The sequence below is a fragment of the Ornithodoros turicata genome, unplaced genomic scaffold (assembly GCF_037126465.1).
Source record: "Ornithodoros turicata isolate Travis unplaced genomic scaffold, ASM3712646v1 Chromosome16, whole genome shotgun sequence".
NCBI classification, from domain to species: Eukaryota; Metazoa; Arthropoda; class Arachnida; order Ixodida; family Argasidae; genus Ornithodoros; species Ornithodoros turicata.
The window spans coordinates 3,110,374-3,124,467 of NW_026999320.1; the positions used below are offsets into that span (position 1 = coordinate 3,110,374).

General features: G+C 46.4%; 1 protein-coding gene and 1 long non-coding RNA gene across 2 annotated transcripts in view; both read left to right on the forward strand.

Annotated features, from left to right (window-relative positions):
* LOC135372639 (uncharacterized) overlaps positions 1-936 on the forward strand; it is a 31,824-nt gene extending 30,888 nt beyond the window's left edge. The window contains exons 2-3 of the long non-coding RNA XR_010416044.1: positions 606-795; positions 893-936. This is a non-coding gene — a long non-coding RNA (uncharacterized LOC135372639). The remainder of the gene's footprint in view (positions 1-605; positions 796-892) is intronic.
* A 12,024-nt stretch (positions 937-12,960) lies between these two features.
* Positions 12,961-13,878, forward strand: LOC135372676 (uncharacterized). Its single transcript, XM_064606172.1, has one exon. The coding sequence runs from the start codon at positions 12,961-12,963 to the stop codon at positions 13,876-13,878; it is 918 nt and encodes a 305-aa protein (XP_064462242.1).
* The last annotated feature ends 216 nt before the right edge of the window (positions 13,879-14,094 follow it).

Consider the following 14,094-nt stretch of genomic DNA (forward strand, 5'->3'; position numbering starts at 1 on the left):
GAGTCATTCACGAATTAAAAGGAGCACGCACACGCTGATTACCAGCATTAGCCAGGCAGCTGGGAATCAGCAGCAGCATCCAAGTAGCTCAATCGTGATCATGTTGGGTTGCTGAGCTCCAGATTGCGGGTTTGATCATGGCCGAGGACGGTGGCAATTTGGGGAAGGTAAGGATTGCTTTCAGCGCCGTGTATTGGACACTTCTGGCGCACGTCAAAAGATCCCCAGGTGGTCCAAATTATCCGCAGGCGCACCTTGCGGCACGTGCAGCATCTCGCCACACAAATAGGCCGACTCACTTTCCGTGTAAATCTAATCCCTGGATTAACTAGGGCCGCCTTCATTTCTAGCAACCAAAAGAACAATGAAGGCAGAAACTGCTGAAGTGTCTGAAAAGAAAAGGCCTGAACGGCTCCTGAGCGCATTTTATATGGAACATAGATCTTATCCGCTGCCGTCCGCCCACGATATTTCTCCGATCTTTTGCTCTGCAAGGGATATACCTATTTTAGGGAAGCATCGCGACATCATGATTCAAACTTTTGATATATTTACCTCGGTATTTAACGTAAACCTACATAGAACGGTTACATGAAATGTTTCAGACCTGCCCAACTATCCGTGGTCGTGTTCTCGGCGGCGGAAGCGTCATCAACGCCATGCAGTTTGTTCGGGCCAACCGGCACGATTACGACGACTGGGCAGCCAACGGAGCCGAAGGTTGGGCATACGAAGATGTGCTCCCTTACTTCAAATCAATTGAACGCTTCGAAATTGAACAATTCTACAATGAAGGTAAGTTGCTTGCTCTAACAGTGTACCACTCCTCAATCCGCAGTGCACAATCAACGGTGTTCATTCCTGAACTGCCACGCCTCTTTTGCTTTTCCAGAGTACCATAGCAAAGCTGGAGAGGTTCCGGACAACTACGTGCCCTTTCATAGCAAACTCAGTGATGCGTACCTGCGGGGTTTAAAAGATATTGGATATAATGTAATAGACTACAACGGTGCTACTCAAACAGGTAGGACAATAGTTCAGCTCGGCATCAATAACAATGGCAGAATGTGCCTAGAATATAGTGTAAATGTAAATACGGTAGCAGTTTGTTACCGGAAAAGAAGGTTCTGAAAGGACGGAACGAGATGGCGTTACTAAACTTGCAACAAACACACCAAACAAATTGTAGAGTTCGGCTTTGAGGCCTTCCCATCCATGTTAGTGTTAGGTGTAGCGACCCCCCCCCCCCCCCCCCCGTCCACTCCCTTTGATATCGATGCGGCTTGCGAGAGCGGAACAATCATATTCTATTTCCAGAACAGTTTCTCGTCGTCACTTAGTATAGGCGGAGTTTCTCCACATCGTATTCCCGAAGTGGGGTTTTGTTGGGGACTGCGCCGGTTTCACATAGCGACCTCATAGAAAACAAATCCATTTGTCGTTTACAAAAGGGCAGAATTGTTTTCATAGCGAGAGCTATAGCCTGCTTCCTGTGCGCCGGGGCTTCTTGTTTGCCGACATGGTCGTCGAACCGATGCGGCGGTGATAAGGAATGCGTAGCTACCTGGATAATCACGTGATGCCGTACAGCACACACGCAGGCAGGACAGCAACGGTTCGATACTCATTTGTTCAGCACAAACGAATAGCGCGTGGTAAAGCATTCACCAAAACACAGCAAACAGAGTACTCTGCAGAACGTTCGATTACCTTGGCTGGGTTGTCTCACGGCCCTCGGTGACTCCGAAAACAAAATCGGTAACCACTTGCCACGTAAGATAATTTACAAAACGGACGTCCAAAGGATAATTTTACCGGCCTTACCAAATGACCTTCTGGAACAATGTGAGGGACATACCGAGCAGGGACTTCGACAGTGCTTGAGAACACCCTCTTACAGGTCTCTCGCCCCCCAAGACCTCTTGTAATACCCTTAAATACATCCGACGACATACGACATACATCCGAAGACAAAAAAAAGCCCTCAAGCGAGCAGCTATGTATACAGCTATGACGCAGTCATTGTTGTTGACAAACGCTGATGCAAATGACCCTGTCGCGACGTACAACCCAAATGCTATGACGCAAATGTTGTTCACGAAAAGTTCACCCAAGAAATCAATGGTGCACCTAAGCAGATTTTAGATTGCACACTTTATCCCGAACACGTTTTACCGACTTACTCCTGCAAGGCGCGCGTATGTCTGCACACGTAAATATGATCTTGGTGGGTGCGAGGCGACGGGTGATATCTCTCAGGTGAACCGACAATGTAAAAAACGCCAATGTAAAAAAGAGAGACGCCAACTCAAGCGTCACTTGCAAGGATCCATAGTACAGTTTAAGCTAAGCATGGCAGTACGGCCGCTCGTGTCTATTTGTCTTCCAACAGTTGAAAATGTTTTTCGCTTGCCTCCACGGCATTCTAATAAGCATGGGAAACGTTGCGCATATTTTGTTTGTCCAACTCTGCCGAGACCTTCATTGTCGTTTCGCCGAGGTTGCTAACAGGTTTTTCCAGGAAAAAAATCTATAGTGACGTGAACTCAAGTTAGCTGCACCTGCATAGCAAGGTCCCCTCGAGCGGGACCCAGCATTTGACAGACTTTTTTTTTTTGCATAATCTTCATCAATTTTGGAATCGAAGGTCCATGACTGCAGCTGTAGAGTTTATTCTGAACCATCGAAAAGATGTTTCTACGCAATGCCGCTGTACCTAACTCAATATTACGCTGTCAGTGGTGTCACCGTTGACGCCCCGGAACAGAATTTGTCTTGTGGAGATACAAAAGGTTTGTTTTGCTGGAATGCACAAGAGCAGGGTTTGTTACGAAAATAATAGTGCGCCCGTTCCTCTTCGTGGTACCTACGAAATTCGAGCTTTCGTTTCCACTTCCATTAGTGTTTCCAGACGACCTTCAGTAGCGGTTTCCGTGTCGTAAGCGGACTTTTGTTTACGTTTCGTTTTCTGGGAAAAGTAACGAAAATAGTTTCGTTTCCGTTTCTATATTTGTTTCCTGCTGAATTGGGGTATTTAGCGTTTCAGTTTTCGTGTCCGACACCAAACCCTGCTTTCTATGTCATACTTGAAGTAGCAAAGCACAGAGGACGTATATGACGGCAACTGATATTCGGCACAGATTCAGACCCCAACCTCGCACAACTTCCGTACAAACTTGAGCAAAGCCTATACAGTTGCGCGCTTATGGTGTCGCGGGTTCATCCGGATTGGATTCAATCGGATTATTTTATTATCCCGATAAAGTTTTCTCTTCTTTGCTCTTTCGGTGATGTCGCGTATATCCATCAGAAACAGTGACAGTGGGGCCAGCTGCGTGACGTCAATTGAAAGGAAATGCAGACCTTTTGTTATCTAGGTGGATTTGGCTTAGCTTACGCCTCCTACATAGCGGAAGGCCTATTCCCAGGTGACACAACGTGCTACAGGAAGGCCTGATGTGGATGCTGATATGACATGAATGACAGAGCGAACAAGAATTAAGTTAGACAGGCATGCACGTGTGATGCATGTGATGTGCATGATGAGTACCCATGCCTGATACTATTTCCGAGGTGTTCGCTCAGCACTGTTTCAATTGACGTCACGCACGTGGCCCTACTGTGGCTGTTTGCGATAGATGTGACCTGATTAAAAGAGCAGAGAAGAGAGGGGCTCTCTCATTTGAAATGTATGGCAACCTGCCAGGTGTGTGACGTTATCGAGGTGTTGAGGCCTTCTGTTATCTAGGGGCTGCTATCTAGGAGATGTATAAGTCGTGCTCGGCCTCTTTTACATACGCTCTGAGTGCGTTGTTTTCCATCTGATTGACACAGCAGCGTCCGTCTCCGGGAACATCGAAATAAAACATACCCCGTAACGTTGATCGAGCTGCCAAAATTAAAGAGTTTTAGTACATCGTACGTTATGGCCTTTGATTACGTACGTAAGGAATATCACTGATGGCCCATGACAGAAAGAGCTTCTCGCAGTGCGTAGTATACGCAAAGGCCGTAGCGTACGAAGTACTAAAACCCTCTATTAGAGAGTTTTACTGCATCGTACGCTATCGTCTTTGCGTACGTAGGGGATAGCATTGGTGGTCCTGCACACGCGCGAAACATAAACAGAGCTATGCGCAGTGCGCAGAAGCACCATGCAATTCGTTACGTACACTAACGTGGTACTGTGCGATGCACTAAAACCACAGGGGTGACACAAACCCGCCATTGTTGTAACTACCCTCAAGCGGGTGCTTTTGGCAAAACTGCCATCTTGTTCTGGTCGCACGTCATAGAAAACGTCATTTTGAGGTCATGTGACTTTGTTTACATGTCGTTTTGCCGCTTATCGACATATTTTCGTCGTCAAAACACCAAGAGATGAACGTATTTTGCCAGCGTAAACTATGCGGTGCTTCTTCAGCTACATGATAGCCCATTTCGCCTTAGTTTAAGTACATCGCATCGGCTCAGTGAGTCTTAACGCGCGGTCGTCATCACGTCTTTGATAGTTATCAACAGTACAAGGCTTTATGTCTAAAACTGCGCGTTTTACTGCGAGATTATCGGGTAAAAATAATTACAGTGATCAAAAGACATCCAAAACGTCATGCAGAAACAATAATCGCATTGTTTACAAACGGTTTGGCCGCCGATCACGGGCGCCGCCATCTTTAAGGTCACGTGTGCCTCGACGTTTGCTGTGACGTGCGACCAGGACCTGTCCAGGATGCATTGCGTTCGCCCAGCACGCTTTCGTCTACGGAGCAATACATTGGATGCCACCCCTGTGACTAAAACTCACTATTTCTACTGGAACGGTATTTGTACCTGGAACGATCATTGACGTGAACAGCTGTTTGACCATGCGGGATTGTTGTATTTAGCTGTATGGTTATGCGTGGAAAATGCAGGATTCTCGAAGAATAAATTGCATAGAAAGAAGCGTCGTTAGGTAAGAAAGAAAACTCGAAACGCGTTCGCAAAATGAGACCCCTTCGTTCAATTGCAGTATCATTGAACTTTGTCTAAAACATTTATTTTTATTTCATGCGGTGTAGAGTATCACCCGCAGCGATCAAACGCCCCAGTGATCATTATCATCCAATAAGGTAGTTGGTAGAAGTGCAAGGGCGCAGGCGAGCTGGTACATTGTCAATCAAACGTCAATATAAAAAAATAAAACAACTGCTTCTGAAACTCAGCAACCCATTTCAGCATCCCATTTGGGTTGGAAATGGGTTGCTGAGTTTGAAAGCAAGAAAACACAACTTGTTTGTTTTCTTTTTTCTGTGTCGTGTCTCAGGTTTTATCGTCGTTTATAAAGCAGTTGTTCTTGGGTGGTGCAGTAGGAGACTGGAGTTTGCTTGGGTTCAACTACAGCAAAACGACTCTAAACACGTGCTACGCGCTCTCAAGTACATTATTTATTATTGGCACACGGCCAAATTAGGTGACGATTTTAAAAAAGGAAAGAGAACAGGAATACGTTGCGCTATAGAAGTTTGTTTATATGGAACATACTCCACACTTTTTGGTGATTAATTCAATCTCAAACACGCGTTTTAGGTTGGATTATTTGTTCCAACCGCGACCTATCACATACTAGGTGATAGGTCGCGACCAACCAAAAATGACGTCCTTCGAGGTATTTCGTAGGTGAGCTTAGCGACAGGGGCAAAGGTGGCGTTATAGTCTTCCCGGTATTGCTGTGCGTATCGCTGGGCTACCAATCTTGCCTTGTAACGTTCAACCTTGCCGTCTTTGTCTCGTTTGGTTTTAAATATCCACTTGCCTCGAAACGGCTTCTTTCCGTCTGGTAGATCAGTGAGAACCCCCGTGTTCAGTTGATGGAGTGACTGGATCTCGTAGTCAGCTGCCTGGATCCACTTCTCTTTATTAGATGCAGGCAGCCTCTGCATGTCTTTCCAACTAGTAAGATCAGGCGTGGACTCTGTGTGAGCAATGTACGTGAGGCGGTCCGGGGGCACTTCTCTATTGCTGCGGCATGAATAACGTGGTTCCACAGGACTATCCCCGCGAGGTCCTCAAGTGCTCCTCCCGTCCTCGTTGCGTAACGGCGGACTTTGTTCTGTTCTGAAAGGATGCTTGGGAGTACATCCACGACAATCGCTGTGGAAGGATCCGAAGTGTGCTCACCGAGTGCCTCCGATCCGCAGCAGAACTTCTCCATGACTGCACTTTCATATGACGTTCTTCAAGTGGTCACCGCCTGATGCTACACAGCATTGAAGCCTTTCGCTGAAGTCTAATATCACACGCATCAAGACGCCGTTGGGAAAAAAACATTCAAAATGTTCTCGTCAGCGATCAGATCCAATATTGCCTGACGACTATCGACCCGTTGCTGCATCTGTGTATCGTTCAGTGATTGCACAACTTGGATGTTGTAAGAATGAAACAAGAGTGTTTCAACATGCCGGACAAACTTCGTCGCGACAAATTTAACGCAACAGCATGCCTCACTGTTGATCTCCTTGAACTCTGGGGTACTGATGACAAAACGCGTTGCTCATTTTCCCCATTGCATACAGAACGACGTCTTCAGCTTCGATGCGCGGCTCTAACGGGATCTTTGTTACGGAACTTGGACACCCACAACAGGATCGACTTGCAGGATGGAGCATATAAATGCTGCAGATCTGTGAATGCTGCAGATGTTTGATGACCTTACGGTCATCAAACTCGACATGCTATTGTTGTACAATCGCCGATCACACATGTAGGCTCCCGTAGGTATGCGAAGAAATTCATTCTGATGTTCGGAGGCACAAGAGTGAAGCTGTCTTACATTGGCGCAGTCGACACTCCTCCAAAGAAAGTGAGTTGAATCCCACAGAAATGTAACCCTGATAGCCCACAGGTCACCAGCTGCTCCGCTGAAGGTGAGTAAATTGATTTATCCATGTCGAAGGGCCAGGATGACCTCCTTGAATATCTACTGGCCAAGACAGAGGGAGGCAACGTAGTAAAACTTCACAAAAAACAGAAGTCGTTGAGATAGAAGACTTCTGTCGACTCATCCCGTGTGTGGCTCACGGAGACCAGGCTTGCGTGACTCACAGCATAGAACGCTTTCGCCACGTCGATACACACGCCGCTACTGGTGTTATTCCTGAACAACAAAACCAAATGGCAAAGCAACAGCGCATATTAACAGATTTCTTATGCTGAACATTCACTATGGAATGTCGTCGGTCCGATCTCTTCAAGCCCGACTGTTTTGGAAGTCGATCGCAAAGCCCTGACACATGGCTCTCTCTGTATGAACACGCTTGCGAACGGAATTGATGGACCACCCAAGCAGTCAAGGTAGAGAATCTCCGCTCCTTCGTAACAGACACCGCAAGGAACTGCTATGACTTCCGCATTTTGGCCAACGAAACTGACTCGTGGGAATCGTGGAAAAACAGTTTATCGAAGTCATTCCAAGAAAACATAGTGGATAATGGAATAAAGCCGTCATTTACAAATATCACAGTATATCAGTAACTGATTGCTTCTTCGAAAAAAGTCTAGTTGTACGGCCTTTCAAATGACATGCGTCAACTCATTAAAGTCCGTGAGCCTAAAGATCCCCAGCACCGACTCCACGGTCTTCGAGATCCGTGCACTGAAAGCAGGACGTCGTTGTTACGCGGATCAGTCACCCTTCCGCCATAACAAAGAAATACTACAACTTCCAGAAGGTCCCCATCTCACTATGATGTACTCATTGACAAGAAACTATGGCTGTTGCGGACCAAGACAATTAAGAAGGCAAGTCGATGGAAATGAAAAAAACAAAAAAGGCGAATAAATGGGGGTCATAGTTTCCACCCTTTGATACCAAATGAAACTGTCTACTTCAATAACAGCAAACTTGTATATGTGAACCTCTTTTTGAATGGCAAAGAGGTTCCAGCTCTGGTAGAGAGTGGAGCCTCCGTACCCTTCGACAACCGTCGCTTACTCCAACACCGAAATAACGACAGAGGCCCTCGTAACAGACGGTGTTGATTATGGCCTCTTACTGTCCCACCGTGACAGGAAGAAGATGCGGCTAAATATATACTGGGACGACAACGTCTGCATAGACAACGACCGACTCAAGTGTCTAGTCACCAGGCCTTCTCAAGATATCCGCAGTAAGGATGACGTTGCAAAGCATCACCCGGAACTTCTTCCGATATTGTGCGATCCTTCGGCAACCACAGCATTAAAAGTACCCATTGAGCTCGCTGACGCAACCACTGTCCGACGAAAACCATACAACATGACACGTAAAATGGAAGAATAGCTCAAGTCTGAACTGCAGGAGACGCTAACTGCTGGCATTATTGGGCCATCAACTTCCAGTTTTGCATCTCCAATTACTACAGCCCCGAAGGCAGACTGGTCGTTCCGCCTCTGCACTGACTACAGGCTAGTGAACAGGCAAACTGACATATTCCCTTTTCCAGTGCCCAGAGTGGATGATATTATCAGTGACACAGGCGGATGGGCATTTTTACTGTCTTGATCTATGCTGAGGCTTCTGGCAAGTACCATTAACTGTACACACCTAACAATGCACTGCCTTCGTTACTCCATTGGACCTGTATGAATATAACACGCTACCTTTTGGATGGAAGAACTCTTCTGCGTGGTTGCAGAAGCTACAGTCCCGTATAACAGACGCAGTATAGGAGATCAATGAAAAAGTCGTTTGATCGCCGTCACAGTTCAAGAATCGCATACATCAATGTTTGGGGACGCGAAAGACAAGGACTGAAGGTACACACGCACACAAGCGTCGCTCACAACTGAAATGTATTGCGGGAAAAGAAGGCATAAATACACAACCGGTATCAGGCGGCATGTGCCGAGATACAAGATACATACGCATCGCTCCCTGTAGATAATAAGGTGTGTAAATTAGCTGCTTCTTTATCAGAGAGTGCGACTGATGGTTGGCTAACACAGCTAATTTACGCACCTTATTATCTCCTGGGAGCGATGCGTCGCTCCGCATGTATTAATTCTTGTATCTGGGCACGCCTGATACCGGTTGTGCACTTATGCCTTTTTTTCCTGCAATACAGTTCAATTGCGAGTGACGCTTGTGTGTGTGTACCTTCAGTCCTTGTCTTTCGCGTCCCCAAATATTGCAGCATGCTATCCCACCAACTAGCCCAACTTGCTGCGCTTGTTCAAGAATCCCACACGTACAAGTCGGCGACCTGGTTATGATACGCTCGGTACAAGTAACTCAGACGGCATACAAACAAGGAAATTTGAAAGCTATTGCCTATACTCATCCTAATGGCCAATTCCGCCTGGCAACTATTGGCAACGTTTTTAAAAACCATCCCACGAGTGATGGAGCAAAAAACGCCGGGCCCATGCAGGCTCCCGTAGATATGCGAAGAGGAGGAGCACACTAAAATTCATTCTCAGCTTCGGCGGCACGAGAGTGAAGCTGTCTTACAACCTACTCCACAGACAGTCGGAGAACTATTACTCTGCGGTCTTCATAACACGGCATTCCCGCAATTAAGTATAGGTACTGGACCCTACACTCTAAACCCAGTGACGGATAGGTGCCGTCTGATCAACTGCGAAAGCTGCAGGTGCCCTGTGCCCCCCTGAAACAACTGGTACGACATCCTTGCTGATGCCAGGAGCCACAGTGTACCGGACGTATTGAAGGGTTACTTGTACCCACTAATGCGCTAAACACATTGTGCCTCTCGGGTTCCCTAACAGAAAAATTACCTCTAGGCTTTGCAAAAAAGAAAAAGAAAGGAAGCAAATGCTACAAGGACATCCAACATGAAACACAAATTTTTATTGAATTGCACATACCTTTAAATTGCATCCAGTACACCATCGCTTGCCGAATGGAAAGCATACACGGTTCACTAATCCCAACACAAACATATGGAGCACACGTCGCGCGGATACGCTACCCGTCCGATGCACCAGAAAGTCCTCGAAACGTCGAACACACAATCCTCGAAACTTCGAACAGGCTGGCACTGCAAAGCTCAATCAAGATCATCCTTAGTGACGAACACGACAGTTCCTCAAACGAAAAGGCCGACGAACAATTGTCCAAGCAAGTGGCACCAGACACGCTTCGATGTGAGAAGCAGTTGCAATTTTGTACACCTATGTGTGCCCGTTGAGACAGGAAACAACCTGAAAGGAAACCAAAGTGAATATCAACCTGGCATTGTTCCAACGTGAACGCTGGGATAGTACATCATTTTGTAGCTCACGTCCTTGAAATCGATAGAGTCCCATGGTTACACCTGGCTAGTTCCATTTTAAATCGAACAATCCGGTACACTTGATGTCTCGAATGAACGAAAAAAGAGAGTTGAAACCATCGGTGAGTTAGAATAAATAAACGGATAAAAAATAATTCTCTGCGCTGCGCGGTTCGTGAAATAAGAGAGGTGGAAAAACCTGCCTCTCAGAAGACGATGTCGTCGCGCGCAGGTTTGAGCACTCCCTACAAGGTTATTTCTTGTCGCATTGTAGTAATTTTGTGATCTGGCCTTAGACCACTTAGGACGCAATCGGCTCCTGCGTTGACAGTGCTGTGTCGGATTTTGTTTGTCTGCATAAAAATATCAAATTTGACTCAAAGTGCCCAAAAGCACCATATTCACTGAAACTTTGCTGACGATGTACAAAACGCATAAGATTGAGCATTATGCCGTTCGATATGTCATTCATGGGGCTATGGATTTATATATAACTTCTTACTCTCCTCTGTTAGGAACGTAAGTGACACCTCTTTAAGTAGCACCATGCTACCGAAAAATTACGAATTTCGGAAGCCTTTATCTAACAAACCCCACCAAAAACTTCCTCAAAAATACTATATGTTGTAGGTACATACTTAGTGTATGCACAGAAGAAAAATCAAAATTCCGACTTGATCGGTAGGCGCACTGTGAATTTTTTGCGAGCCCTATACCTGGAGCGCATTCAGCGGTGACACAGTGTCCCGCGTGTTGCAAAATCGAATTTTCCAAAGAGACTTTCAACTTCTGTGTTCACATGAAATGTAATTGGTATGGTTTGAAACAGTTCTGAGCGTTTGCGTTTATAACAGTGTTGTAATCGCTGAATGTAGATTGTGGAGCAACCAGATGTGCTCACATTTTTTGCGGGATGACACACATGCATTGCAACTACTGGGAGCCCGTTAAGAACAGAATGCTTTAGAATGCCTTAGCGTCTTTATAAGAGGTATATTTGTAAACGGTTATCATATCGAAGCATATTTACAGCACACAGAATAAAAACAACTTGACAGCGAAGAAGACAGGGTAACGAAGCTAAGAAGGTACATAAGTTATGCAGAGCATTCCGGGTGGATGAGAGTGCTCGTGTCATGAACTGCTTTAGGCTGCTGTAGGAGCCACTTTCCTTAATATTACTTTCGATGGCAGATTCATGTCATATTTTGTTTATTGGCTCTTCTCACGTTACATGCTAACTCGTTGCAATCCTGGCAGGTACTCCTGAATGTTCCTCGCAAGACAACACCGAAAGCGGCTTCTGGCTTACGGCCTGTCTTTCTGCCAATTTCTTCTCGTATTTCGGAGTGTTTCCGCTATGCATATGCCTCCACCGACTTCCTTCTTGGCTTAAGCCGTGTGACGTTAATGGCTTCAGATGATATATACTCATTGATTTCTTCGACACCGTCGGGCTCGTGCATAAACGGCTCACTCTGCTGCACCAAACGGCTCACCTTCAATTGTGGGCGACATTGCTGCGTGCTGTGATTCAGCCACATTTGTTGTGAAGTACTTGAAGCAGCTTCTGCGCAGCTGGGCCATTTCTGTTACACCTTCGGCTGGATCCGCTGGAACCACATTGCTTGTGGCAGCTACGCCGATCTCCGAAGCAAAGCGAAAGTCATTTGTCCGAACCACTTTTTTCTTGTGTACCAGGCGGTAGCCAGCGTAATACACGCGTTCAGCGTTGTACAACGAAGAAGCCGTTGAGGTAGATGTGGTGCCAGGACGACACAATAGCTACAGTAATGCAGATGTCTTCAAACACTCTGTGTAAGCGCACTTCGTGCACTTCTGTGGTCCAGGATTATGCGAAACCTTGCGCAAAGTGTCTTCCGGGAGTTAATCCGATTAAGACCTTCCCATGGTCGCAGCATGTCGAACCTAGAGTCATTAAATAAGCGTAGCTTATACAGTGACTCTAGTCGAACCGAAGAACATATTGGACGGCGGCACCGGTCGGGCTGTTTCGGCAGTGTTCACAAAAGGCACCATGAATTAGCCTTGAGTGTGTACGTAAGACACTACAGAACGACACTTTCCTCAGTGCGACGATTCCTCAGTCCGAGGTCATGGAGCCGTAGAAAGAATGCTGGAAGTCACTGCGTCTCTCCTGACATAATGCCCCGCAGGGGGCACCGGCTTCGGCTGGTGTTTGGTGAGTGGCGCCACCACGGACCCCAGCCCCCAGTCCCAAGGTGTTATCCGTACCGTGCCGAGGGGATGTAAGGCGAAGGGTAGAAACCTTGAACGGTGGCGGTCGGGGCATTGGTCGAGCTCCGGCTGATGGGTTGTCAAAACTCCGGGACCTTCCCGTATATATGAGTATCAAGTACGGGCGACTCTTTGGAATACTCGTTTCAACAAACTTGTATGGGTAAATTTTCTTCTTCTCTTGAGATCGTGGCCGCGAAGCGACCACGGACCGAAGTTTTACAAAGTACTAAACAGTTCATTGCCAAGTACATAGTACTGTCTAGTGCAGATTCTCAAAATGAGAAAAACGTACCACTGGGAAAGATGTCACCATTTTTTTATTGAAAAAGCGGTGGCGTCACTGTATAAAGATATAACGGAAATAAAACGTATCAGATCTGGGGACTTGCTGATAAAATGCACGAATGAGAAAGACTGCAACCGCATGTTAAACGCTCATGAAATGATGGGAGTAAAGATTGCAGCTTCGATGCATAAAACACTAAACACTTGCAAGGGTGTCATCTCAGTCTTTGAGCTGGTTGACGTGTCACCTGAAGAAATCTTGATGGAGATGATGGATCAGGATGTCGTTGATGTACGCAAAATCAAAATCCGTAAAAATGGGTTGTACATCACCACACGAAACCTAGTACTGACTTTTGACAAGCCCACACTTCCAACAAAACTAAAAGTAGGCTACCTGTCAGCAGATGTCCGACCTTACATTCCGAACCCGTTGCGCTGTTTTCGGTGCAACAGGTTTGGACATGCTGCAGACGGGTGCCGCGGCTCTGCTTGTTGTGCACGGTGTGGAAAGTCTGACCATGAGACCAAAGAATGCAAAGGGCCAGACTGCTGTGTCAATTGTTCTTCCAACCACCCATCCTACTCGAGGTCATGTACAAAGTGGAAATATGAAAAAGAAGTCCTGCACGTCAAGGTTACACAGGACATCAGTTACCCAGAAGCCAGAAAAAAAGTAGCTCCCATCTTTTTCGAAAAATCCTTTGCCACAGCCGTAAAACAGAAAGTAAGACTAGTAACACAGTACACACAGACCGAGCAATCACTACTGACAGAGACAACCACAAATGAAGTCCAAGGAGGTGCACGTCCACCTCCAGTCCCCGAAACTCCAGTGGCGTCGCTAACACCGACGCCACTTCTGTCCTCACAGTCCACGGAGGTCACATCCATGGATTGCGAGGACGAGACGAGCTCTGAGCACTCCTCTGCGAGCACGAGCTCCCAAGTCCTCCAAAAGAATAGAGCTAGTCTGTCGGGGAGTGGGTCACTCCCTGACATATCTGACAAGGAGCTTGCGGCTGCTCGGAAGAAACCCACAAGGCCGCGGGTCACACCTCCAACAAAAAATAGATAATGAAAGCTCTTCAAAGTCGGCATAAGTTTCTGACACGCTTACTACTACTTCTTAGTAATGCAACTATTATGCAGCACACGATCCTCCAATGGAATTGTCGTGGGTTTCCTTTCTAACTTAGATGATGTCAACGATCTCTTCGAGACATATAATGCTACATGTTTTTGTCTTCAAGAAACATATTTGAACAATCAAACACAAAATCTACTGCGTAGA

Coding starts and splice junctions, on each gene's coding strand:
- LOC135372676 (XM_064606172.1), top strand. CDS start 12,961: ATGGGAGTAAAGATTGCAGCTTCGATGCATAAAACACTAAACACTTGC.